The 26884-nt window shown below is 51.6% G+C and overlaps 1 protein-coding gene across 2 annotated transcripts; it reads right to left on the bottom strand.

The window, feature by feature from the left end:
* Positions 1-360: 360 nt before the first annotated feature.
* On the bottom strand, positions 361-24624 carry LOC119963549 (flocculation protein FLO11-like). 2 transcript variants are annotated; one of them, XM_038792847.1, is made up of 5 exons: positions 24166-24624; positions 4813-5436; positions 3919-4767; positions 1233-1311; positions 361-535 (listed from the first exon to the last, which is right to left on the bottom strand). In XM_038792847.1, exons 1-5 carry the CDS (start codon positions 24206-24208, stop codon positions 451-453), a joined length of 1680 nt encoding a protein of 559 aa, XP_038648775.1. In that variant the 5' UTR covers positions 24209-24624; the 3' UTR covers positions 361-450. The 2 variants fall into 2 exon arrangements, with proteins under 2 accessions (XP_038648775.1, XP_038648776.1); XM_038792848.1 differs by having other exon boundaries at positions 3919-4722.
* Between the last annotated feature and the right edge of the window lie 2260 nt (positions 24625-26884).

The raw sequence follows: 26884 nt of genomic DNA, 5'->3' as shown, positions 1-26884 counted from the left end.
GCTAATTTGGTGATGCTTCTCTGGAGGTGTGGATCCTTATTAACAGCAAGGTTGGGCAGGAGGATCAGTGAACGTGGTGAAATGTTAAAGTTCGCACCTTATCTCTAATCCATCTGTGCCAGAGCTCTGGGTTAGTAATGGAGCTGTTGCAGAATTACTCCTGGAAAAGGGTACGTTGACACATGGATAATCCTCTGACGCACACACATCCGTGTAGCGGAACTAAAACTCTAACAGCGACTACATTTGAGAGTCACATTTCTTGAAACTTCTTTCTCGATCACCAGCATTAACGTCAGGATTTAGAATTGAACTCCCGTGAGGATAATATTCAAACGGGAAGTAATGAATTAAATTTGATTATGCTTGGACACGTTTAATAGAAAAAGTCTTCAATAACCTTTAATCGATAGTCCAATATGAACAAGACTTTTAAGCCCATTTGTCTTCTTAAGAATCATCGTACAAAGGATTATTGTAGTTTCCCCATGACCCATAGTCCTGATCATCCAACAGTCGTCCATATGCAGAATTTCTACAAGAAAAGGAAAATATTGTTTTGAAATGACAATCTTTGTTAGGTGTTCTCAAATTATCCTAGAAGCACAATTCAGGTAATTTAAAAAGAAACAAGTTAAAGTGATGAAAAATTGTCACCATGATTCCTTTCAAAGGCAAGAATTTCAACTCGTGCAACTGTGCTTACATAGTATTTATGTCACAGTTTTTCCTTATTTACTCCATCAAAACACCGTCAGCATTTTGAACACCTCTATTTAATCTCCACGGAACCGTCCTCACTCGAAGGAGAACAATCCCAGTTTCTCTCTAGTGTTGAACTGGGGGGGAGGGTGGTATCTAATCTAATAACCCAAAGGGTGTGACAGGAAGGAATATTAACAAAAAGAATTGATCACTAACTGTGACATCCGTGTAACTGGAGGTTGGACAGAAAGAATCCACGTAGCTCTTGTGGTGATATGATCTGCATACCTGTCTGCCATTGGGCCAGAATGTCGGCTTACCATTGGCCCTGGTCGGTCATGTGCCTCTCGACCGATTGGCCGAGAGGCTGAGTTAACCACGCCTCTATTAACGAGGTATAAATGGTCAGACGCCTGACGATCGTCCTTTCCATTGTAGACGATCGCAGAGCTGTGTTCTAGTCTATTAAAGCCGGACTTTGGTAAATCACTCGCCTCGCGTACAATTGATGGTACATCAGCTCTTACCTTAACTTAAAGTATACAGCTCCTCCAAGAGGCATCAATATTGCTATAATGCCCACCACCGAAATGGCTGCCACACTTCCTGGTGATGGGAGAAAAACAATGATATCCATGAGGTAAATAAGCTGAATTAAAAACAGTTGAAAATGCCAAAATTGTTCAACATCTAATTAAGAAAAGAGTACAACTGGAAATGCTTGCAATACATAATAATCATTGAGATGCCAAAAGGAAATGTAGATGGTCAGAGTCTCACGGGCAGACGGAAGCTAAAGAAATTCGGCATGTCTGCATTGACTCTCACAAACTTCTACAGGTGTGCCATAGAGAAATGAAATGAAAGTATCCTATCCGGCTGCATCACAACCTGGTATGGCAACTGCTCGGTCCAAAATCGCAAGAAACTGCAGATTGTGGTGAACTCAGCCCAACACAAGCTTGCCACCCCCACATTGATTCTGTCTATACCTCCCACTGCCTCAGGAAGGCAGACAGCATTATCAGAGACCCCTCCCACCCAGGCATTGCCTTCCTCCAGACCCTTCCATCAGGCAGAAGGTACAGAAGTCTGAGGACCCGCACATCCAGAATACAGTCAGAATACAGGAGGGAGATAGAGAACCTAATGGAGCGGTGCAGCAACAACAATCTCTCCCTCAATGCCAGCAAAACTAAAGAGCTGGTCATTGACTTCAGGAAGCAAAGTACTGTACACACCCCTGTCAGCATCAACGGGGCTGAGGTGGAGATGGTTAGCAGTTTCAAATTCCTAGGGGTGCAAATCTCCAAAAATCTGTCCTGGTCCACTCACGTCGACGCAAACACCAAGAAAGCACAACAATGCCTATACTTCCTCAGAAAATTCGGCATGTCCACATTAACCCTTACCAACTTTTACAGATGCACCATAGAAAGCATCCTATTGGGCTGCATCACAGCCTGGTATGGCAACTGCTCGGCCCAGGACCGCAAGGAACTTCAGAGAGTCGTGAATACCGCCCAGTCCATCACACGAACCTGCCTCCCATCCATTGATTCCATCTACACCTCCCGCTGCCGGGGGAAAGCAGGCAGCATAATCAAGGATCCCTCCCACCCGGCTTACTCACTTTTCCAGCTTCTTCCATCGGGCAGGAGATACAGAAGTCTGAGAACAGGCACAAACAGACTCAAAAACAGCTTCTTCCCCACTGTCACCAGACTCCTAAAGGACCCTCTTGTGGACTGACCTCATTAACACTACACCCTGTATGCTTCATCCAATGCCGGTGCTTATCTGGTTACATTGTATATCTTGTGTTGCCCTATTATGTATTTTCTTTTATTCCCTTTTCTACCCTATGTACTTAATGATCTGTTGAGCTGCTCGCAGAAAAATACGTTTCACTGTACCTCGGTACATGTGACAATGAACAAATCCAATCCAATCCAATCCAGACATAGGAACAGCTTCTTCCCCACAGCTGCTAGACTCCTCAACGACTCCCCCTCGGACTGATCTGTTCCCTATAAGACCACTATTCACGACGCCCTATGCTGCTCTTGCTCATGTATTTGCTTTGTTTGGCCCCTTGTTCTGCACTGTAACCAATTAATGTTTGTCGATGTACCATTTGTCAATGTTCTCTGTTGATTATTCTTTTTGCCTACTGTGTACGTACTGTGTACGTTCCCTCGGACGCAGAAAAATACTTTTCACTGCACTTCGGTACATGTGATAATACATGTGACAATAAATCAAGTCAAATCAAATCAAGACCAGTCATTCATTTTCAAAATTAGAATATGAAAGTATATTGCAGACCTCCAGATTATGGAGAGGGACTGCAGGAGGTGTAAAAAAAAGTTTCATAAAAGTAAAAGCAGAAATAAGCGGATAAAACTTGCAGGAAAAAAATGAATACTCTATATTATTGTCACAAGTAGGCTGACATTAACACTGCAATGAAGTTACCGTGAAAAGCCCCTAGCCGCCACATTCCTGCGCCTGTTCGGGTACACGGAGGGAGAATTCAGAATGTCCAATTCACCGAACAGCACGTCTTTTGGGACTAGTGGGAGGAAACCGGAGCACCCGGAGGAAACCCACGCAGACACGGGGAGAACATGCAGACTCCGCACAGACAGTGACCCAAGCCGGGAATCAAATCCAAGCCCCTGGCGCTGTGAAGCAACAGTGCTAGCCACTGTGCTACCGTGCCACCAGCAAGCGGGCGGTCTTTTCCCTAGAAGAGGAGGCTGAGGTGTAATTTAATACAGGCCTTAATCATTGTGAAGGGGTTTGGATATATGAGATAGTCACGAATAAATCAGATAAGGAATTCTGGAGCAACCTCTTTACCCAACCAATAATGAGAATGTAGAACACAGTATCACATAGGTTGGTTGAGGTGAGTTGCCTCGATACTTTTGAGGGGAAATTGGATACACAGAAGATAGAGAAAGGTTTACTGACTGGGTGAGATGAGTAAATAGAATTGGAGGATGCTCCTGCGGCACACAAACCCAGGTGCCTAGTTTGTTTCTGTGCTGCATACTCTGTTTCCACCTGTACTGAGGTTGCAGAGTATTTGGTGGTAATATGTTATCAACATTGCTTTTAGATATAGAAAAAGATTCGGCTCAAGCTCATTCAATCGTCCATATCTGTTCAGGAGGGAATGAAAAGGAAAGGACTGCCCTCACTCACCTGCACTCAAACTGTCTGCTGATTGTTCAGTGCCCACGGTGATCGCCTGGCTTGAAGGGGATGGCACGTCGGATGTCTGCCCTGAGGTTGCCGAACTCGGTTTGTGTGAAGCCGATGGCATTGCCGTCGACAATGAAGACAGAGAGGTCACGGTAGCAGCAATTGTCACCTTCTCCTTTGTGGCTGAAGTGGTTTCTGACACAGTCGGGCTGCTTTCCGTCTGCGTTATGGTGGAAGTTGCATTCGATGCAGTTGTTACATCTGTGGGTTGGTTTTCAGAGGTGGATGACTTTTGTAGACCTGTCGTTGCTGTGGTTTGGACTGGGGTTGAACCTGACTGTGTGGTGGACTGACCTGTTGTTTGGACTGGGGTTGAACCTGACTGTGTGGTGGACTGACCTGTTGTTTGGACTGGGGTTGAACCTGACTGTGTGGTGGACTGACCTGTTGTTTGGACTGGGGTTGAACCTGACTGTGTGGTGGACTGACCTGTTGTTTGGACTGGGGTTGAACCTGACTGTTTGGTGGACTGACCTGTTGTTTGGACTGGGGTTGAACCTGACTGTGTGGTGGACTGACCTGTTGTTTGGACTGGGGTTGAACCTGACTGTGTGGTGGACTGACCTGTTGTTTGGACTGGGGTTGAACCTGACTGTGTGGTGGACTGACCTGTTGTTTGGACTGGGGTTGAACCTGACTGTGTGGTGGACTGACCTGTTGTTTGGACTGGGGTTGAACCTGACTGTTTGGTGGACTGACCTGTTGTTTGGACTGGGGTTGAACCTGACTGTGTGGTGGACTGACCTGTTGTTTGGACTGGGGTTGAACCTGACTGTGTGGTGGACTGACCTGTTGTTTGGACTGGGGTTGCTGTTGGGTGTGTGGTGGACTGACCTGTTGTTTGGACTGGGGTTGCTGTTGGGCGTGATGATCCGATATCTGTTGAATGGCTGAAAGCTGAAGTTGACGGTAAAATACTAGTTGAATTTGAGGGTGTCCTGGTGGTCGGTGTTGACTTGGCTAAAGTTGAAGTAGGCTGTGAGATACTTGTTGGTTGGGTAATTATTGCAGATGTCTGTGTACCAGGTTGACCTGTTGTTTGGGCTGAGATTGATGTGGGCAGTGATGAACTGGCACTTGTTGATGATGATGTACTTGTAACATCGGTTGGCTGTCTTGCCAATGGCAATAATTGCTCCAGAGTTGTTGTAGGTTCCTCGGTGGTACTTATACGTGTTGTCACTGGTGACGATTCTTCAGTTGCGATTGGGATAGTTGGTGTAGATCTCTCTGAAACAGAAGAGCTAGATTTTGTGTTTGGCGATGTAGCGGCTGCAGGAATGGTTGTCGTGGTTATGGTTGGTCTCTTGGTGCTTGATACTGTGCTGCTTGTGAGTGAAGTTTGGGTCGTAGATTGACTGGTGATCAATGAATCGTTTTTCAAAGCAGTTCCTGATCCAAAAGTAAAGGCCGACGTTTGTGTTGCATTTCTTTCGGCTGAAATTCTAACACTCAGTTCTGAAAAGTAGACAAAAGAAAACCGTTGACCAGAAAAACCTTGGAAAATTATCAATCATTCTTGGAGAGGGTGCAGAGGAGATTTACTAGATTGGGATAGGGGGAGAGGGACGTCAGTCGCTTGGGGAGCGTGAAGAAGCTGAGATTGTTCTCCTTGGAGCAGAGAAGGTTAAGGGGAGATTTAATAGAGGCGTTCAATATCAAGAAGGGTAAATAAAAAACTGTTTCCACTGGTGGGAGAATCAGCGCCCAGAAGACTCCGATTTAAGTTAATTACAGAAAAACCAGAGGGGAAGATGAGAAGAATTAATTTTACCCGACAAAAGGTTTGCCTGAAAGGGCGGAGGAATCAGATTCAATCAGAACTTTCATAAAGAATTTGGATAAATACTTGAAAAGGAAATCAAAATGTAGGGTTATGTGAAAGAACAAGGATGTGTGCGACTAATTGGATTGACCTTTCAAAGGCTTGGCACAGGCAAGATGGGCCAACTGGCGTCCTTTGGTGTTAAGTTAATGTAGCTCCCCTATGCAAGGCAGATAAAACTAACTGTGAACAAATAAAACACACGGATCCTTTGGAGACTTAAGGGTTATACATAGAAAGTTGTAGTTGACGCTTCTATATTGCACACATGTATCTGAGGCAGTAAAGGCTCACAGGCTGGAGCATTCCTATTGAGTATTTATCCAGCAATGAGACAATAAATTAAAAACAGCCCTTTCCAAAACTCCACACACAGTTTTCCACTAATCAGTGACTAGCTGTTAACTGCACTGAATTGCCTGGGAATTGTGGGCTACTTTTCCATGACACAGATGTAGCTAAGACCGTGTCGCGTCTTTTCGTCCGACGTCACTTCGTCCAACGACACTTCGTCCACGTCTTTTAGTCCAACGTCTTTTTGTCCGCCCGTCTTTTGGTCCAACGTCACTTCGTCCAATTATCCAATTACAAATTAACTCCGTATAAAACCATTTAATTGATAAAATGCAAGTACAATGCAGCAAGTGAATTTAATTGTTAAAATGCAAGTAATTGATAAAATGCAAGTAAAATGCAAGTTGAAAAATGCAGTTAAAAAGTTAAAAAATCTAAAAATGCAGTTAAAAAATCTAAAAGTTTACTAATTACTTAAAATTCCCGAAATTACTTAAAATTGATGTAAATTGTAAATTCCCGAAATTCCCTAAAAGTTAGATTTCCAGAACTGTACCCGAGAGAGAATAATGGAGAGAGGACAAGATGATTTGATATTCTACAATTCCGACAGACACAGATATAAGTGGGAGTCTAATTGGATTTAGACAATGAGTGCAGTTCTGAAAGAAGCAGATTTAAACTCGACTTTCGTCGAGTGATTAAAACCTCTGGTTGGCAGTGGGTTCTGACATTACAGGTCTGAAATGATCAAATATTCCATCAGATACAATGGCTCTCATCACGCTGGAGCACACATGGGTGAATATCCTGCAGCTTATCTTAATAATGTCTGGAGATCAAGCAGCACAAATGCAGAACTCAACATCAAGAGGCGAAATAGATGGAGAGGATTCTTGAGCAGTAACATTGAAAAACTAAATTAAACTATTTGTAATTGGATAATTGGACGAAGTGACGTTGGACCAAAAGACGGGCGGACAAAAAGACGTTGGACCAAAAGACGTGGACGAAGTGTCGTTGGACGAAATGACGTCGGACGAAAAGACATAGCACCAGCTAAGACAGCCCCAGCCTGTAACTACCGATACAGTTAACTCACTGAAGCAGCGGTTAAAGATTTATCACAGGCGATCTGAAGTCCAATAATCCAATAAAGTCAGTTAAATTTGATTTACAAATTTTCTTGGTGTTTCTTCACCTCAAAGAGTGAGCAGCATCTGAAAACCTGTTTTTTTTAAACTTTAAATGCAAAACTTACATATTTTACTGAGAATTGTTTTATTCACTTTAGTGTTTGTGAGGAGTTCTTAGCATTTGCTGTCCATTTATCATGGCACTTACAGCAACTAAATATCCACAACGCCCACACAAGCACGCTGGCAATGTTCTTCCAATCCAACGTGAACAAACACGGTCACTGATGAAGCTTCACGATATCACAGCAAAGCGAACATAGGGAGATACTGGGAGTGATTCAGAGGCCTCGTCGCACCCAGCTTGATATCAGGATGAGGCCTTTGAATCTCATGAGAGGCCTCAGAATCTCAGATTGACCAGAATCCCACAGTGCACTGTGATCTGGATCTCGCTCTCGCTGGGCGAGATCCAGGGGCGGGATTCTCTGACCCCCCCCCCCCCGCCGGGTCGGAGAATCGCCGGGGGCCGGCGTCAACCCCGCCCCCGTCGTGTCCCGAATTCTCCGCCACCAGAGATTCGGCGGGGACGGGAATCGCGCAGCACCGGTTGGAGCCCCCCCCCCCCCCCCCCCCCCCCACCCCCCCCACCCCCCGGCGATTCTCCAGCCCGCGATGGGCCGAAGTCCCACCGCTGTCAAGCCTCTCCCGCTGGCGGGAATCAAAACACCTACCTGACCGGCGGGCTCCGGGGTCCTGGGGAGGGGGGGGGGGCGATCTGACCCCGGGGGGGGCCCCCACGGTGGCCTGGCCCGTGATCGGGGCCCACCGATCGGCGTGCAGGCCTGTGCCGTGGGGGCACTCTTCTCCTTCCTCCTTCACCATGGTGGAGGCGGAAGTGAACACCTCCCCTGCGCATGTGCGGCGATGACGTCATCAGCTGTTGACACTCCGGCGCATGCGTGGACTTACGCCGGCCGGCCAAGTCCCTTCGGCCCCGGCTGGCGTGGTGCCAAAAGCCGTCCACGTCAGCTGGCGCAGCATCAACCACTCCGGCGCGGGCCTACCCCCTCAAGGTGAGGGCTTGGCCCCTAAAGATGCGGAGACTTCCACACTTTTGGGGCGGCCCAACGCCGGAGTGGTTCACGCCACTCCAACACGCCGGGACCCCCCGCCCCGCTGGGTAGGGGAGAATCCCGGCTCAAATCTGCAAATGGCTCATTAAATATACATTGCCCAGATTCACCCGGGACTCGCAGGACGTGCCTCGGAGACCTGGCCAGGGCGCTATTTGGTACTGGCCCACACAAGGAACCTTTCGCTCGCCAGCAGGAAATACCTCTAAGTGCTCCCTTGGCAGAGCGAATCCCCCAACCCCCACGGAGGCCGAAAGAAACCGAGAAAGTGCCATTGGCTACAGGCACCAAGAAACATTCCGCTAAAAGTGCTGTTCAGCTGAATCGCGCCCATGGTTCTCTCAGTATGTTTCCAGGACTCCAAGGGTTATATTATGAGCAGAGAACTCCAATTGTCCTTGAGAAGGTGGTGATGGGCCTCTTTCTGGACAATGCAGTGCCCTGCCACACCATTTGAAATTAAATGACAATCGCTTGTTGTCACAAGTAGGCTTCAATGAAGTTACTGTGAAAAGCCCCTAGTCGCCACATTCCGGCACCTGTTCGGGGAGGCTGGTACGGGAATTGAACCCACGCTGCTGGTCTGCATTGGTTTGCTTTCAAAGCCAGCTATTTAGCCCTGTGCTAAACCAGCCCCTGGTTTATTTCCATTTCCAGGAGTACTTAAGAGCCAATGACGTTGCTGTGGGTCTGGAGTCACATGTAGGCCAGACCAGGTAAGGCCGGCAGATTTCTATCCCAAAGGGACATTGGTTAGATTTAAGGCTCTCTGATAATTTCACAGCCACCAGTGATGTGTAACGGGTAAAGTTTGTATTTTAAGTTTAAAAAACAAGTTTCACAAATTTGTAGCAAATTCTGCTTGGGCATTGAGGTAAACGTCAATAAAATTAGCAAATTTGATTCAACTGACAGTGTTGGATTATTAGACTTTGGAATGCCTGTGATGACTGATTAACCGATTGTTTCAGTGAGTCAGCTGTTAGATAGTTACAGCCTGGATTCCATGGCATTGTGGGGCACGATTCTCCGGATCATTGTGCTCTCGCTCGAGCGAAACCAGGCCGGTGAATAGCGGGAGAGGCGGTAAATCTCTCCTGATGTGCATCAGCGACTGTGCGGTGCTCACCAGATTGTGCCCCACAAGCCTGTCCACTAACATGTCCCACCGGCGTGCGTGTCTCTGTGCTGGTGGAGGGTGGGGAGTAATGCTCTCCTCCGAGGTGGCCTCATAGGAGGCAGGGGAGGGGCCACCTCCGATGGGCCTGTACCATCGGCTGGAGAACCTGCAGGAGAATGAACATGTGGTCAGTGGGAGGGATGGGTAAGTCAATACGGCATTAACAACTCAGGTGTGAATCCAGATTGAAGAGAGTCTGCGGCTAGGATTCCTACTCAAAGTGGAGCAGGCAGCACACTGCTAATGATGGCAGTGGTCTACCTGAGATAGCAATACAACCCACACGAGGAGCAGGGGGAAACCATTGCTGATTTCCCCGTGGCACGCGTGAAGTACGAGCTTCCCAGGTAGGGGGCAGAGGCTACACAGCTGGAGCTCGTTAAAGACTATCATAGAAACCGGCCCATCACGTCCTGGTGTGGTTAGCTCTCCCAGCGAAGAGTGAAGTGGAGCAAGTTACTGCTGTGGGCAGAATATTGTACATAGTATAATAAATCTTTGTTCCACTATCACTGGCCTCCCCAAGTTGCTAAACTGACGACGAGGACAAAAGGAGATCCCGGACTGGCTTATGGAACCGTCTAGCCGGCAGGTGGATTACTATCCCGGAACGCGTGGACAGAAAAGTTCAAGGTGCCACTGTTCAGTAAGCTGTAAGCCTTCGACACAGGTCTGGAACTGGAGCCCGTACCCTGAATGTATACGGTATTTCTTCCAGGCTAACGGTATTTCGGGTGAAGACCGTTAGAGAGTCGTCCTCCTGACCGCCTGCGGGGTCCTGACTTTTGGAATCGTAAAAAGTCTAACTTTCCCAGCTGCACCGAACTCCAAACTGTTTGACGTTAGTAACTGAACATCATGACCCTAATCCTTCCGTTATCACCCAGTGGCGACCCGGTCTCCAGGTGAAGGGGTCACTGACGTCTTGGCCCACCTGAGGCACCTGGCAGAGTACCGCGAGTTTGGGTCCTCCCTCGCTGAAATGTTGAGGGATCGGCTGGTTTGTGGGATAGGCCACATGGCCACTCAGAGGAAGCTGTTGGCAGAGCCTACCTTAGATTTAAAATGGGCCATCGGGCTGTCACTGTCGTCAAGTACACAGAGAATCGAGTGCACGAGCTGCAGGGGACCATGGACTATGGCGTCACAGTTTGGCCCACCCTCCATTTCGGAAGTCCACTGCATCATGGGACAATGCTCATCTGGCCAGATCACCTCCAAAAGGGCAGCCCCAGGGGCAATTCTGCAGCCGGACCAGGCACCCGGGAGCGAATGTTGACCGGCGGGAGAGCCGGCCACATTGCCAAATGTGTGGTCAGAGGACAAGTGATGGGCAGAGCCGCCAAATTCAGCTCAGAGAACGCCGTCCACGGCCAGCGAGATCACCACAAACCGGAACCTTGCACGTGGGCCCTCCCCGGATGAGGAGGACTGTTTGATTCAGCTGAACTGACGCTCTGATCTCCTCCAGGTTCACCGACTAGGAGGAGGGGTCGAGGCGGGGGATTGGCCAAGGGCACGGGCACCGCATCCCAACCCCACACCCCCTTAATTCCTACCCCAGCTACCCCCGCCCCAACCGACAACCCACTCCTTGACACATTCTAGCAGCACCTCGGGGTGGGGGCCCTGGGTTGGCAGTAACACCGGGTCTGTCTATGGGATGGAGGATGATGACAACCTGCTCTGCGATGATCTCTGCTGCTCCGCATCGTTGGACAATGTCTGACTCCTGCCCACGGTAACGCTTTCCACCGTCCAGCTGGGTGGTCCCTGCACGCGAGCTGATCATTCCAGCACACGGTCCCATCGGATCCCTGGAGTGGCATTGGTGGGAACGGTTGGGGGGGGGGGGGGGGGGGGGGGGGGGGGAGGAAGGGGGGAGCACGAGCCACCAAAAAAAGACTGCACCATTCCCCCATCCCGCCAACATTTGCCCCCTCCCAGCCAGCCCAGACTAGCCCACCAATTACACCCATCTGGCAGAGCACCGAGACAGGGTCTAACGTGATAATATACAGACAGATTTGTGAGCTAGCCCGGTAACCAAACTCTGCCCTGCGCCTGTGATAGCTTAACTGGTGTCTAACGTTCTGGCCTTATGGGTCCTAACATTACGGGCGGGATCCGGGGGGGGGGCGGTGTGAATCCTGCCCCGCCGCTCTGACACCGTATTCTCCGCCAGCGGGTTTCAGGCGGGGCGGAGTTTATGCTGCACTGGTCGGGGGCCGCTACCAACGCCCCCCCCCCCCCCCCCCCCCGGCAATTCTCCGGGCCCAATGGGCCGAGTGGCCGTCAGTTCCTGGCCAGTCCCGCCGGCGTTGTTTGGACATGGTCCCACACGGCAGGACCTGGCTGTTAGGCCGGTTGGTGGGGTCCTTGGGGGGGGGGGATCCAGCCCCAGAGGGAACCCCACGATGACCTGGCCCGCGATCGGGGCCCGTGCCAAGGGGGCACGCCGGCCTCTGTTGGGCTCTGCCATGGCCGGCGCGGAGAAGACCCCCCCCCCCCCGCACATGCGCAGGAACACGCCGGCCAGTCTGCACATGCATGGAACCACGCAGGCGGTTCTGCACATGTGCCAACTTAGTGCAGATGCAGAGGGAGATGGTACAGTCGCAGCGCGATGTGACACAGACCCAGATGGTGGTGGTACAGTCGCAGCGTGATGTGGCACAGACCCAGACAGCGATGGTCCCCTCCCTGTGCACCATGGCCCCGAGCGTGCGGACCCTGTTCGAGACCAGACTGGCCCTCCAGGACTGGCAGTGCCAGGTGACACGGCGCCAACCCCTCCGCTTGAGGCCCAGTCTGGTCTCGAACAGGGTCCACACGCTCGGGGCCATGGTGCACAGGGAGGGGACCATCGCTGTCTGGGTCTGTGCCACATCGCGCTGCGACTGTACCACCACCATCTGGGCCTGTGTCACATCAGCCAGTGAGTGTGCCATCTCCCTCTGTGTCTGCGCCATATCGGCCAACGCCTGGGCCATGCTGCCGGCGTTCCCAGCCATGGCCTGCTGTGACTGGGCCAGGCTGCCAGCGTTCCCAGCCATGGCCTGCTGTGACTGGGCCATGCTGCCGGCGTTCCCAGCCATGGCCTGCTGTGACTGGGCCATGCTGCCGGCGTTCCCAGCCATGGCCTGCTGTGACTGGGCCATGCTGCCGGCGTTCCCAGCCATGGCCTGCTGTGACTGGGCCATGCTCCCGGCGTTCCCAGCCATGGCCTGCTGTGACTGGGCCATGCTGCCGGCGTTCCCAGCCATGGCCTGCTGTGACTGGGCCATGCTGCCGGCGTTCCCAGCCATGGCCTGCTGTGACTGGGCCATGCTGCCGGCGTTCCCAGCCATGGCCTGCTGTGACTGGGCCATGCTGCCGGCGTTCCCAGCCATGGCCTGCTGTGACTGGGCCATGCTGCCGACGTTCCCAGCCATGGCCTGCTGTGACTGGGCCATGCTGCCGGCGTTCCCAGCCATGGCCTGCTGTGACTGGGCCATGCTAAGGAGCGTCGCTGCGATGTCCAGATGGCTCTGACACATGGCTGCCTGTGAGAGGGCAGCCCTGTCCTGGGCCTCGGCCCCCGCCTGCACAGAATGCCCCAGGCCTTGGACATGCAGCAGCTACTGGGTGCTCGCCGACATCCCCTCATGTAGCCCCTGGCTCTGTGGCTGCATCTCCACAATCGATGGGACCGTCCGTTCCAGAAGCTCGAGACCAGTCTGGACGGCAGCGAGTCCCTGGGCTCGGCCTGACCTCCCCCTCGGGAGTTCCTACCTCCACCCTCTGTACCGGGGCAGCTGTGTGATGAGCACCAGATAGTGTCCCAGGAGCCTCTTCACTAAAATGCCCGACCGAGGCGAGTGTCTCTGGGATGGTGGAGGGTGTTGGAGAAGCTGTGACAGGAAATCAGAGTCATCCCCGGACCCGAGCTCCGGGGTCTCCTGAATCTTGGTGGTGTAGGGTGAGGGGGTGGGTGGGAGTGAGGGGGTGGGTGGGAGTGAGGGTGGTGTGGGGGTGAGGGTGGTGTGGGGGTGAGGGTGGTGTGGGGGTGGTGTGGGTGGGGGTGGTGTGGGTGGGGGTGGTGTGGGTGGGGGTGGTGTGGGTGGGGGTGAGGGTGGCGTGGGGGTGGTGTGGGGGTGGTGTGGGTGGGGGTGAGGGTGGTGTGGGGTGGTGTGGGTGGGGGTGGTGTGGGTGGGGGTGAGGGTGGTGTGGGGGTGGTGTGGGTGGGGGTGAGGGTGGTGTGGGGGTGGTGTGGGTGGGGGTGGTGAGGGTGGGGGTGGTGTGGGTGTGGGTGGTGTGGGTGGGGGTGTGGGTGGTGTGGGTGGGGGTGGTGTGGGTGGGGGTGGTGTGGGTGTGGGGGTGGTGTGGGTGGGTGTGGGTGGGGGTGAGGGTGGTGTGGGGGTGGTGTGGGTGGGGGTGAGGGTGGTGTGGGTGGGGGTGAGGGTGGTGTGGGTGGGGATGAGGGTGGTGTGGGGGTGGTGTGGGTGGGGGTGAGGGTGGCGTGGGGGTGGTGTGGGGGTGGTGTGGGTGGGGGTGGTGTGGGTGGGGGTGAGGGTGGGGTGGGGGTGGTGTGGGGGTGGTGTGGGTGGGGGTGAGGGTGGTGTGGGTGGGGGTGGTGTGGGTGGGGGTGAGGGTGGTGTGGGGGTGGTGTGGGGGTGGTGTGGGTGGGGATGGTGTGGGTGGGGGTGAGGGTGATGTGGGGGTGGTGTGGGTGGTGTGGGTGTGGGTGGGGGTGAGGGTGGTGTGGGGGTGGTGTGGGTGGGGGTGGTGTGGGTGGGGGTGAGGGTGGTGTGGGGGTGGTGTGGGGGTGGTGTGGGGGTGGTGTGGGTGGGGGTGAGGGTGGTGTGGGGGTGGTGTGGGTGGGGGTGGTGTGGGTGGGGGTGAGGGTGGTGTGGGGGTGGTGTGGGTGGGGGTGGTGTGGGTGGGGGTGAGGGTGGTGTGGGGGTGGTGTGGGTGGGGGTGGTGTGGGTGTGGGTCGTGTGGGTGGGGGTGAGGGTGTTGTGGGGTGAGGGTGACATGGGGGTGGTGTTGGGGGGGTGAGGGTGGTGTGGGGTGGTGTGGGTGGGGTGGTGTGGGTGGGGGTGAGGGTGGTGTGGGGGTGGTGTGGGTGGGGGTGGTGAGGGTGGGGGTGGTGTGGGTGTGGGTGGTGTGGGTGGGGGTGAGGGTGGTGTGGGGGTGGTGTGGGGGTGGTGTGGGTGGGGGTGGTGTGGGTGGTGTGGGTGTGGGTGGGGGTGAGGGTGGTGTGGGGTGAGGGTGATGTGGGGGTGAGGGTGACATTGGGGTGGTGTTGGGGGGGGTGTTGACACATGTGTCCTGGGGGACTGCAACTAAGCGAGGTCTCGCTTCCTGGTTCGTGGCCGCCCTCCCCCTCGGCGACCTCCCCTTCCTCTGGGCTGCCGGCCACATCCAGGGCCCCCAGCTCTGCCAGGGTTAGGGGCCGCAGGTCTGTTGGTCCCCCTCCTGTATTCACCCCCTCCCGGCGGTTCTGTGCTGCCTTCTCAGAAAACGACAGTGTTAAACAATCATCGCATTCAGCTCAGGGGTTGGGTAGCTGGTGGCCTCAGTGGCCAGGGCTCCCGGCCATGGAGGGCGGTATAGGTGCTGGCATGTGGGGCAGGGTGGGTGTTTGCCCGCTCTCGGGGGGTGGGGGGGATTACAGGTATGTGGGCTGGGGCCTGTCATGATATGCAGACATGCAGATAATGATAGACAGGCACAGACAGGCAGCTAATGAACACAGAGAACAGGACATGACCAATGAGGAGGCAGGACACTCAGGGGTGGGATCTGACTATAAAAGGCACGAGGCGCTCACACTCCGCCTCTTTCCACTGATCAACATCTACAGAGTGAGTCAGGGTGTATGTACAGTATCGCACCTCCAACACGTGGCTAAGAGCCAGTCTGGTTCAGTCAGACAGAGTAGCCACACTGAGGTTCGCAGAGAGTCGAGCTCATAGTGAACTGTGCTAACTGTGCTACTGGGTCAATAAATCAGATTGAACTAACTTCAGGGTCTGGAGTATCTTTTGGTTAAAGCTGCATCCAGTTGCAGCCTGTGTTACCCCAGAGTACATAACACATCAGTTGGGATATATCAGTTTGAGATATTGGGAGGGGCTGGTTTAGCACACTGTGCTAAATCGCTGGCTTTTAAAGCAGACCAAGGCAGGCCAGCAGCACGGTTCAATTCCTGTAACAGCCTCCCCAAGCAGGCGCTGGAATGTGGCGACTAGCGGCTTTTCACAGTAACTTAATTGAAGCCTCCTTGTGACAATAAGCGCTTTTCATTTTCATTTTTTCATTTTCAGAAAGGCTCGGCCCCTTTGGAGACACGATGATGAGTCAGACTATCATGTTGCAGCTCTGTTTTATTCTCCTGCGTGGCAAGGCTTCAGTTTGTGAGCAGAGCTTTGCTTGATTTACCCTGTGCCTATGACAGATGTTATATTGTATCTTTGTTAACAAGCTGTCCGTTCTGCCTAATTCATTCTGAAGATTTGTTTCCTCTCCCACATCCTGGTCAGTTACAGTGGGAACATGGGTGGCACCTTGCCTGTGTGACATCATTTGGAGAGAGTGAATGGAGGAAATGTAAGTGTTGAGGAAGGGGTTAAAAAAAAATTTAGAGTACCCAATTCATTGTTTCCAATTAAGGGGCAATTTAGCATGGCCAATTCACCTGCCCTGCACATCTTTGGGTTGTGGGGGCGAAACCCACGCAGACACGGGGAGAATGTGCAAACTCCACACGGACAGTGACCCAGAGCCGGGATCGAACCAGGGACCTCGGCGCCCTGATGCATCAGTGCTAACCACTGCGCCACCCTGTTGTTAAGGATGAGATATAATCAACAGAATATGTTGGGTTTCCCTTTGTTGCTTAGGGCAGCACGGTAGCATTGTGGACAGCACAATGGCTTCACAGCTCCAGGGTCCCAGGTTCGATTCCGGCTTGGGTCACTGTCTGTGCGGAGTCTGCACATCCTCCCCGTGTCTGCGTGGGTTTCCTCCGGGTGCTCCGGTTTCCTCCCACAGTCCAAAGATGTGCAGGTTAGGTGGATTGGCCATGATAAATTGCCCTTAGTGTCCAAAATTGCCCTTAGTGTTGGGTGGGGTTACTGGGTTATTGGGATAGGGTGGAGGTGTTGAACTTGGGTAGGGTGCTCTTTCCAAGAGCCGGTGCAGACTCGATGGGCTGAATGGCCTCCTTCTGCACTGTAAATTCTATGATCTAAAGTTCAAAGTACAAAGTGGAAAACCTGCCCTCAATGAGTTACCACGGAGACTGTTTCAGTTTCTAATCTCTAAATCATTCAACTTTCCAAGAAATGAAACAATTTTAGATCAGCTACAGCAAGAGGCGTGATCAGTGACTTAAGTTACGTCTTGAAGCCCCTAATGCATCAGCACAAAGTTGAAAATTGTCCAGTACTGTCACTGGTTTGAAGCGTCACTCTGCATAAATGAGACAAAAGGGAAAATGCTGGAAAATCTCAGCAAGTCTGGCAGCATCTGTAGGGAGAGAAAAGAGCTAACGTTTCGAGTCCGATAACTCTTTGTCAAACCTAACAGACAGAGAAAGTGGGCAATTTAGCTCACTTGGCTAAATCGCTGGCTTTTAAAGCAGACCAGCAGAACGGTTCGATTCCCGTACCAGCCTCCCCGGACAGGCGCCGGAATGTGGCGACTAGGGGCTTTTCACAGTAACTTAATTGAAGCCTACTTGTGACAATAAGTGATTTTCATTTCATTTCATATTTATACTGTGGAGTGAGAATGAAAGATGAGTCATAGCCACAGAAACCCAGGGAAACTGGGTGCTAATGGCCACAGATACCGAGGTGAAAGAGTGTTAATCCCCAGAGAGGACAAAAGATGTGAAAGGTCAAACAGCAGAGAAACTGACATCAGAGGATGAACTGTAGATGTGGGGGGAGGGGAAGGGGGAAGCAAAGAGGATAAAAGGTGAAGGAAAGGTGGATAAGATTGGTGGGGGGGAAATTAAATATATATTAAGAAAGAAAGAAATGGTAAAAGACAGTTTAAATTAAATTAAAACAAATGGGTCGAGGTGGGGCTGATCATCTGAAGTTGTTGAATTCGATGTTCAGGCCGGAAGGCTGTAGCGTGCCTAACCGGAAGATGAGATGTTGTTCCTCCAGTTTGCGTTGCGCTTCACTGGAACATTGCAGCAGATCAAGAACAGACATGTGGGCATGGGAGCAGGGTCTTTTGTTAAAATGGCAAGCAACAGGAAGGTCAGGATCCTGAATGCGCACAGACCAAAGATGCCCAGCAAAGCCATCACCCAGTCTGCGTTTGGAAAATATCACTGCTTATTCTGACCTCTGTAATATTTCACGACTCTGTTTCTATCTCAGTACCAATGCCATGGAAACCCATATGTGCCGTTATTAGCTGAGTGGGTAGAGCTCTCACCTCTGAGTCGGAATCTTATGAGTTTGGGTTCCACTGCAGAGACTTGAGCAGGTAAATCCAGGCTGACACTCAACTGCGGTAATGAATAGGGCGGCACATGAATGCAGTGGTTAGCACTGCTGCCTCACGGCGCCAAGGACCCGGGTTTGATCCCAGCCCCGGGTCACCACCCATGTGGAGTTTGCACATTCTCCCCGTGTTTGCGTGGGTTTTGCCCCCACAATCCAAAGATGTGCAAGGATTGGCCACGCTAAATTGCCCCTTAATTGGAAAATAATAACTGGGTACTCTAAATTTAATTTTTAAAATTGCAGTACTGAATGAGCACCGCACTGTTGGCGACGCCTGCCGGGATTCTCCGATCCGCACCAGGTCGGAGAATCGCCGGGGGGGGGCACAAGAATTGAGCCACGCCACTCCGACGCCGGGCCTTCGATTCTCCGGCGACCGGAGAATCGGCGGCAAACGGGCCCGCGGGGTCACCGCCGCATCGGCCAGGGGCTGTGAAAAGCGGCCACCACACTGATTCTCCACGCTCGACAGGTCGAGTGCCCGCCGGGTTCCGCCGAGTCCCGCCGGCGTGGTTTACGTTATATTAAAAGTGCTACATAAATATAAGTTGTTGTTATCACATTGCTGTTTATGGGAGCTTGCCGTGTGACACTCTGTTGCCATGTTTCCTACATTTTGTGTCCTTCAAAAGCACTTCATTAAATGTAAAGCACCGAGGACGTGATAGGCGCTATGAAAGTGTAACTCTTTCTCCATTTCTCTGTCTTGTTCGAGGTACTTTCCTCTGTTCAACTAAGTCAGAGCAGTCTGCCTCAACAAACACCGTGGGGGAAATCTTTTGATTTATTGCTCAGTCCTCAAACCAGCCGAGACGTCTGTGACACTGGCGCACACCAGCCGAGACGTCTGCGGTGCTGGCGCACACCAGCCGAGACGTCTGCGGTGCTGGCGCACACCAGCCGAGACGTCTGTGATGCTGGCACACACCAGCCGAGACGTCTGTGACGCTGGCACACACCAGCCGAGACGTCTGTGACGCTGGCACACACCAGCTGAGACGTCTGTGGTACTGGCACACACCAGCCGAGACGTCTGTGGTACTGGCACACACCAGCCGAGACGTCTGTGGTACTGGCACACACCAGCCGAGACGTCTGTGACATTGGCACACACCAGCCGAGACGTCTGTGACATTGGCGCACACCAGCCGAGACGTCTGTGGCGCTGGCACACACCAGCCGAGACGTCTGTGGCGCTGGCACACACCAGCCGAGACGTCTGTGGCGCTGGCGCACAACAGCTGTACCGAGTATTTCCGTGCTGTAACATTCTACTTAAATTTCCTCTCTAAATGTCTCCACCACCCTCTCCTCCTCAAAGAGGTTCCTCAACACCTAACTCTTTGTCCGTCTGCCGGAACATCACCTTATGTGAAATGGTGTCAAATTGTATCTGAAACTGACTCCTCTCGAGAACCTGGGCAGATTTTCGATGTTGTAGGTGCTACAGATATATTTTTTAAATGTTTCCAATTAAGGGCCAATTTAGCGTGGCCAATCCACCTACCTACCTGCACATCCAAGGGTTGTGGGGGCGAGACCCACGCAGACACAGGGAGAATGTGCAAACTTCACACAGACATTGATCCGGACCCGGGATCGAACCTGGGTCCTCAGCGTCGTGAGGCAGCAGTGCTAACCACTGCACCACTGTGCCGCCCCATTGTAGGTGCTATATGAAGGGAATGTGTTGTTGAAAATCCTCAAGTGTTGCGGTGAGTGTTTTATTGGCCTGGATTATCACAATCTTCCCTTTTTCTTTGTAACCCTGAAACCACTAGTGCCCTTTCAGAGGAGCTAGTCTACGTCTGCGACACCCTATTTCTACATTACAGCAGCAAGAGGCATGGTTGCTCCTGACGGGAGGATTTAAGGTCCTGGTTGAGTTTCTTAACATGAAGTAATTTAAATCCCCAGTCCTTTAAAATTGAATGAAAAGTAGCCTGCAGCTTTCACTAGAGTAGAAATGATGCTGGCTGCTGGAGTGCATTGATTGACAGATCATCTAGTGTAGTTTAAGAAAAAAACAATTTATGTCAATTCAACAGATTCCATTGTTGACATTTTCAAAGACTTGTTATTATAGCTGAGCCAATTATGAATGTTTGGCATGGTTTCCAAAGGCCCAGGATGAGTTATTTAGCAAAGAACTATATAGACATTTTGATTGGCAGTTTGAAGGAACTATTAAAAGATTTAAAAGATTTGATGCAGTGAGAAAAATAGCTATTTGGTTTTACAACTGGTTGACCACTTGAGGAGATTAACATTTTTAAAATGCATTTCATGAATGAGAGTCTTTTTCAGGATCAAAGTGTGTTTGAGTGAGAATCTATTAGTTTATTTATTTAATTTCCACGTGGTCCCTGAGCTCTATCTGTGGTGGATCATGGGTGAGTGGAAATGGAGGAGAGATGGCAAGCATGAAAAAGCCATGGGGATGTGAGAGAGAGTGGAGGTGACATGGAGACTGGGGGTGGGGGTGAGGGGGTGTGGGGGCTTTCAGGCCTCACTGTCTTTAATGTAACTGGGCCGAAACCCCTGAGAATCTGACAACCAGCCTGATTCAGCACTCACCCATCTCTTTGGCCAAAATTGAATTGCCCCCAGAGGCGTTAGGCCCAACCTCATGCCCCCCCCCCCACCCCCCCCCCCACCCCCCAGAATGAAAATATGGTGGACAGGGGCCTTTTAAAAGAAACGAGAGTATCGGGCTGGGAAATTCCCTGGCTTGACCTTTCTGCCTCGTTAACAACACTCTAGTCCGAACTCCGTTCCCTGTCCCCCAGCTGAAATTTTCCAGCTCAAAACTCAAAGAAAACCTCACTGGTTCTAAATCGCTTTGGGACACCCTGAGGTCATGAAAGATGCTTTATAAATGTAACATCTTTCTTTCTTTAAATGTGATTCAATAGGTCGGATGTCTGCCTCTCTGGTAAGCAGCCGATAAAACTGGGTGACAGTTGTTTTAGGTTTAAAGTTGGTAACATGGATAAGAACATCTGAGACACTGAGATATCCAGACAGCGGCTTCCACCATCCTTCAATGAACGTGGGTGTGATCAATATCAGAGATTCCCAACTGTCAAATCTAAAACCATCGACAATGACAAACTTAACAGTGATGGAAATATGAATTCTCGACTCTTCTTAAAAATAAATTTAGAGTACCCAATTCATTTTTCCTAATGAAGGGGCAATTTAGCGTGGCCAATCCACCTACCCTGTACATCTTGGGATTGTGGGGGTGAAACCCACGCAGACACGGGGAGAATGTGCAAACTCCACACGGGCAGTGACCCGGTGCCGGGATTCAACCTGGGACCTCGGCGCCCTGAGGCAGCAGTGCTAACCACTGTGCCGCTATGCTGCCCTGAATTCTCGACACTCTTAACTCACTTTGATGGAAGGTCATTAGCCTGAATTGTTACCGCGGTTTCTCTCTTCATCGACGCGACCGGACCTGCTGAGTATTCCCAGCATTTTCTGTTTCTATTTCAGATTTCCAGCATCTGTGGTATTTGTGCTTTTTAATTTAATTTTTACCATTTCTGACAAAGTGTCATAAATATTAACTGTAACCGTAGTAACGTTAACAATCCCCTCTCTTCCTTCAGTGCCGTGAGTTTGTATCTGTAATTATACTGAATTTCCTGACTTAAACCATCCAGTTTAAGACAAACTAACAACTCCAGCCTGACAGGAAGGTAAAGCGTCATCTCTGTTCAGTTGACCCCCTTGAAGACAACTTACATTTACATAGTGCCTGTAACATCTAAGGTGCTTCACAGGAGCGATTATGAGTTTTAAAAAATTCATTAAAGGGATATGGACATCGCTGATTAGGCCAGGATTTATTATTACCCATCCCAATCACCCTTCAGAAGGTGGGGGTGAGCTGCCTTCTTGAATTGCTGCAGTCCCTGAGGTGTAGGTACACCTACTGTGCTGTTAGGGAGGGAGTTCCAAGATGTTGCCCCAGCGACAATGAAGGAACAGCCAATATATTTCCAAGTCGGGGTGGCGAGTGACTTGGAGGGGAACCTCCAGGTGGTGGGGTTCCCAGGTACCTGCTGTTCTTGTCCTTCCAGAAGGTAGCAGTCATGGGTTTGGAAGGTGTTTTCTAAGGAACCTTGGCTAGTGCCTGCTGTGCATCTTGTAGATGGTACACATAAGCTGCCACTGTTCGTCGGTGGTGGATGTTGAAGGTGGTGGATGGGGTGATAATCAAGTGGGCTGCTTTGTCCTGGATGGTGCAGAGCTTCTTGAGTGTTGTCAGAGCTGCACTCATCCAGGCAAGTGGATTTAACACTGAGCCACACATCGGGATATTAGTTCAGATGACCAAAAGCCCCGTCAAAGAGGTAGGATTTAAATTGAGTCTCAAAGCAAGAGAGAGAGAGGTAGGGAGGTTTGGAATGGGGTCTCCAGAGCATTAGGGGGCGGCTGGATTGTCAGAATGGTGGAGTGGGTCAAATTGAGTATGTTGAAGAATCGGAGTAGGGCAGAGACCTCAGGAGAGTTTAGCTGGAGGTGTAATGAGCTTTCTTGCCTTTAATTGCAGTGGATACCCCACATCTCTCTAAACATCAGATATATCCATCAGGATACCCCTACCCAATCTGCCCAGTGTCCATCCTAGATATTCCCCCAGTCCCCCAACATATTCATTGACCTTGCAGTTGAAAGATGTTTCTTTGTTTTGTAGTTAGTTTTGTCTGTCCAGCTCTAACAGCTGGATTTGCCTGTCCAGCTCTAACAGCTGGAACTTCCTGTCCAACTCGAACAGCTGGATTTACCTGTCCCGCTCTAACAGTTGGATTTACCTGTCCTGCTATAACATCTGGATTTATCTGTCCAACAGTTGGATTTACCTGTCCAGCTCTAACAGCTGGATTTGCCTGTCCAGCTCCAACAGCTGGAATTTCCTGTCCAGCTCGAACAGCTGGATTCACCTGTCCAGCTCTAACAGCTGGAACTTCCTGTCCAACTCGAACAGCTGGATTTACCTGTCCCGCTCTAACAGTTGGATTTACCTGTCCTGCTATAACATCTGGATTTACCTGTCCAACAGTTGGAGTTACCTGTCCACCTCTAACAGCTGGATTTACCTGTCCCGCTCTAACAGTTGGATTTACCTGTCCTGCCAGAACATCTGGATTTACCTGTCCAACAGTTGGAGTTACCTGTCCACCTCTAACAGCTGGCGTTACCTGTCCAACTCTAATAGATGGATTTACCTGTCCAACAGCTGGATTTACCTGTCCAACAGCTGGATTTGCCTGTCCAACTCTAACAGCTGGATTTACCTGTCCAGCTCAAACATCTGGATTTACCTGTCCAGCTCAAACAGCTGGATTTACCTGTCCAGCTCTAACAGCTGGATTTACCTGTCCAGCTCTAACAACTGGATTTACCTGTCCAACAGCTGGATTTACCTGTCCAGCTCTAACAGCTGGATATACCTGTCCAGCTCTAACAGCTGGATTTACCTGTCCAGCTCTAACAGCTGGATTTACCTGTCCAGCTCTAACAGCTAGATTTACCTGTCCAACAGCTGGATTTACCTGTCCAGCTCTAACAGCTGGATTTACCTGTCCAGCTCTAACAGCTGGATTTACCTGCCCCACTCAAACAGCTGGATTTACCTGTCCAGCTCTAACAGCTGGATTTACCTGTCCAGCTCTAACAGCTGGATTTACCTGTCCAGCTCAAATAGCTGAATTTACCTGTCCAGCTCTAACAGCTGGATTTACCTGTCCAGCTCAAACAGCTGGATTTACCTGTCCAACAGCTGGATTTACCTGTCCAGCTCTAACAGCTGGATTTGCCTGTCCAACAGCTGGATTTACCTGTCCAGCTCTAACAGCTGGATTTGCCTGTCCAACAGCTGGATTTACCTGTCCAGCTCTAACAGCTGGATTTACCTGACCAGCTCTAACAGCTGGATTTACCTGTCCAGCTCGAACAGCTGGATTTACCTGCCCCGCTCTAACAGCTGGATTTACCTGTCCAACAGTTGGATTTACCTGTCCAGTTCTAACAGCTGGATTTACCTGTCCAGCTCTAACAGCTGGATTTACCTGTCCCGGCGATAACTCACCTGTACTCAGGAGCAGGGCTGCCAGTGCAATATTCCAGAGCATTGCTGTGGGAGCCAGTGGCGCTGGAGACGGAGCGGGTGGTTGGAGTCACTCCCGGAGTGAGAGCGGAGAAACAGGGGCTTCCCAATCCCGGAGTCTGCAGCGGGAGCTGGGACACTGAGTCCTCCACAATTCCCAATTCAATCCGGAGTGGACGCTGCCGGTGTGGCTCAGACTCCTGCTGGGATCCTCGGAGTGGCTTCTACTGGGATCGATGGTCAGTTAGTTCCCGGTGAGCTGGATCCGGAGTGTGTCTCTGGGATGGACAGTGTGTCTCTGGGATCCGGAGCGTGTCTCTGGGATGGACAGTGTGTCTCTGGGATCCGGAGCGTGTCTCTGGGATGGACAGTGTGTCTCTGGGATCCGGAGCGTGTCTCTGGGATGGACAGTGTGTCTCTGGGATGGACAGTGTGTCTGGCTCTGGCTCCTCTCTCTCTCTGCGCTGTCTCCGCCTTGCCCGGTGTGTTCTGACTGATGACAGTGAAGTGAGCAGCAAATCACACCCTCAGCAAACACTCACTGCTGCACAATTCCAAACATAGGGCACACACTCACAGTCATATTGTCCTAGTTCACAATTTAGCACCAATACAGGGAATTATCTGCATCCAGAAGATAATTTAAATTCTACAATTTTTGCAAAAAAGACCTTGCATTTAGACAGCATTTTATACAGGTCCCAAAAACTTCTTGAAATGTAGTTACTGTTCTCAAAAGGAAACTGGTCAGCTCTCTGACAGTGCAGCACTCCCTCAGTACTGACCCTCTGACAGTGCAGCACTCCCTCAGCACTGACCCTCTGACAGTGCGGCACTCCCTCAGTACTGACCCTCTGACAGTGCAGCACTCCCTCAGCACTGACCCTCTGACAGTGCAGCACTCCCTCAGTACTGACCCTCTGACAGTGCGGCGCTCCCTCAGTACTGACCCTCTGACAGTGCAGCACTCCCTCAGTACTGACCCTCTCACAGTGCGGCACTCCCTCAGTACTGACCCTCTGACAGTGCAGCACTCCCTCAGCACTGACCCTCTGACAGTGCAGCACTCCCTCAGTACTGACCCTCTGACAGTGCGGCGCTCCCTCAGTACTGACCCTCTGACAGTGCAGCACTCCCTCAGTACTGACCCTCTCACAGTGCGGCGCTCCCTCAATACTGACCCTCTGACAGTGCGGCACTCCCTCAGTACTGACCCTCTGATAGTGCGGCACTCCCTCAGTAGTGACCCTCTGACAGTGCGGCACTCCCTCAGTATTGACCCTCTGACAGTGCGGCACTCCCTCAGTACTGACCCTCTGACAGTGCGGCACTCCCTCAGTACTGACCCTCTGACAGTGCGGCACTCCCTCAGTACTGACCCTCTGACAGTGCGGCATTCCCTCAGCACTGATCCTCTGACGGTGCAGCACTCCCTCAGTACTGACCCTCTGACAGTGCGGCACTCCCTCAGTACTGACCCTCTGACAGTGCGGCACTCCCTCAGTACTGACCCTCTGACAGTGCGGCACTCCCTCAGTACTGACCCTCTGACAGTGCAGCACTCCCTCAGTACTGACCCTCTGACAGTGCAGCACTCCCTCAGTACTGACCCTCTGACAGTGCAGCACTCCCTCAGTACTGACCCTCTGACAGTGCGGCACTCCTTCAGTACTAACCCTCTGACAGTGCAGCACTCCCTCAGTACTGACCCTCTGACAGTGCGGCACTCCCTCAGTACTGACCCTCTGACAGTGCAGCAGTCCCTCAGTACTGACCCTCTGACAGTGCGGCACTCCCTCAGTACTGACCCTCTGACAGTGCAGCACTCCCTCAGTACTGACCCTCTGACAGTGCGGCACTCCCTCAGTACTGACCCTCTGACAGTGCAGCACTCCCTCAGTACTGACCCTCTGACAGTGCAGCATTCCCACAGTACTGACCCTCTGACAGTGCAGCACTCCCTCAGTACTGACCCTCTGACAGTGCGGCACTCCCTCAGTACTGACCCTCTGACAGTGCAGCACTCCCTCAGTACTGACCCTCTGACAGTGCAGCACTCCCTCAGTACTGACCCTCTGACAGTGCAGCATTCCCACAGTACTGACCCTCTGACAGTGCAGCACTCCCTCAGTACTGACCCTCTGACAGTGCAGCACTCCCTCAGTACTGACCCTCTGACAGTGCGGCACTCCCTCAGTACTGACCCTCTGACAGTGCAGCGCTCCCTCAGTACTGACCCTCTGACAGTGCGGCACTCCCTCAGTACTGACCCTCTGACAGTGCAGCACTCCCTCAGTACTGACCCTTTGACAGTGCAGCGCTCCAGCAGGGGGCAGCACAGCGGAGCTACTGATTGGCTGTTCCGGGGAGATTTGCATACGTGCAGTGCGGTCAGCCTAATTTGAAGGTGTACCTGCGAAAGAGACCCGAGGGTTCAAGTGCAAGCAAGCATCCAGCAGAGGGCAGCAGAGCGGAGCTACTGATTGGCTGTTCCGGGGAGATTTGCATGCGTGCAGTGCGGTCAGCATAATTTGAAGTTGGTTTGTGCAGGGGCTGTTGTCAAGTGACAATTAAACCCGAAACACTTCCTCAGTGTTTCCCTCCCTACCCCCTCATCTAACCAAAAAAAAACAACCGTGGTTGTCGGGAAGGTAAGTTTATCTCTTTAAAAACTTACCTTGAAGGGTGACATCACAGCAAA

The sequence above is a fragment of the Scyliorhinus canicula genome, chromosome 3 (assembly GCF_902713615.1).
Source record: "Scyliorhinus canicula chromosome 3, sScyCan1.1, whole genome shotgun sequence".
Lineage (NCBI taxonomy): Eukaryota > Metazoa > Chordata > Chondrichthyes > Carcharhiniformes > Scyliorhinidae > Scyliorhinus > Scyliorhinus canicula.
Note: the sequence above shows the minus strand (reverse complement) of the source record. Positions and strands in the feature narration are given on the sequence as shown.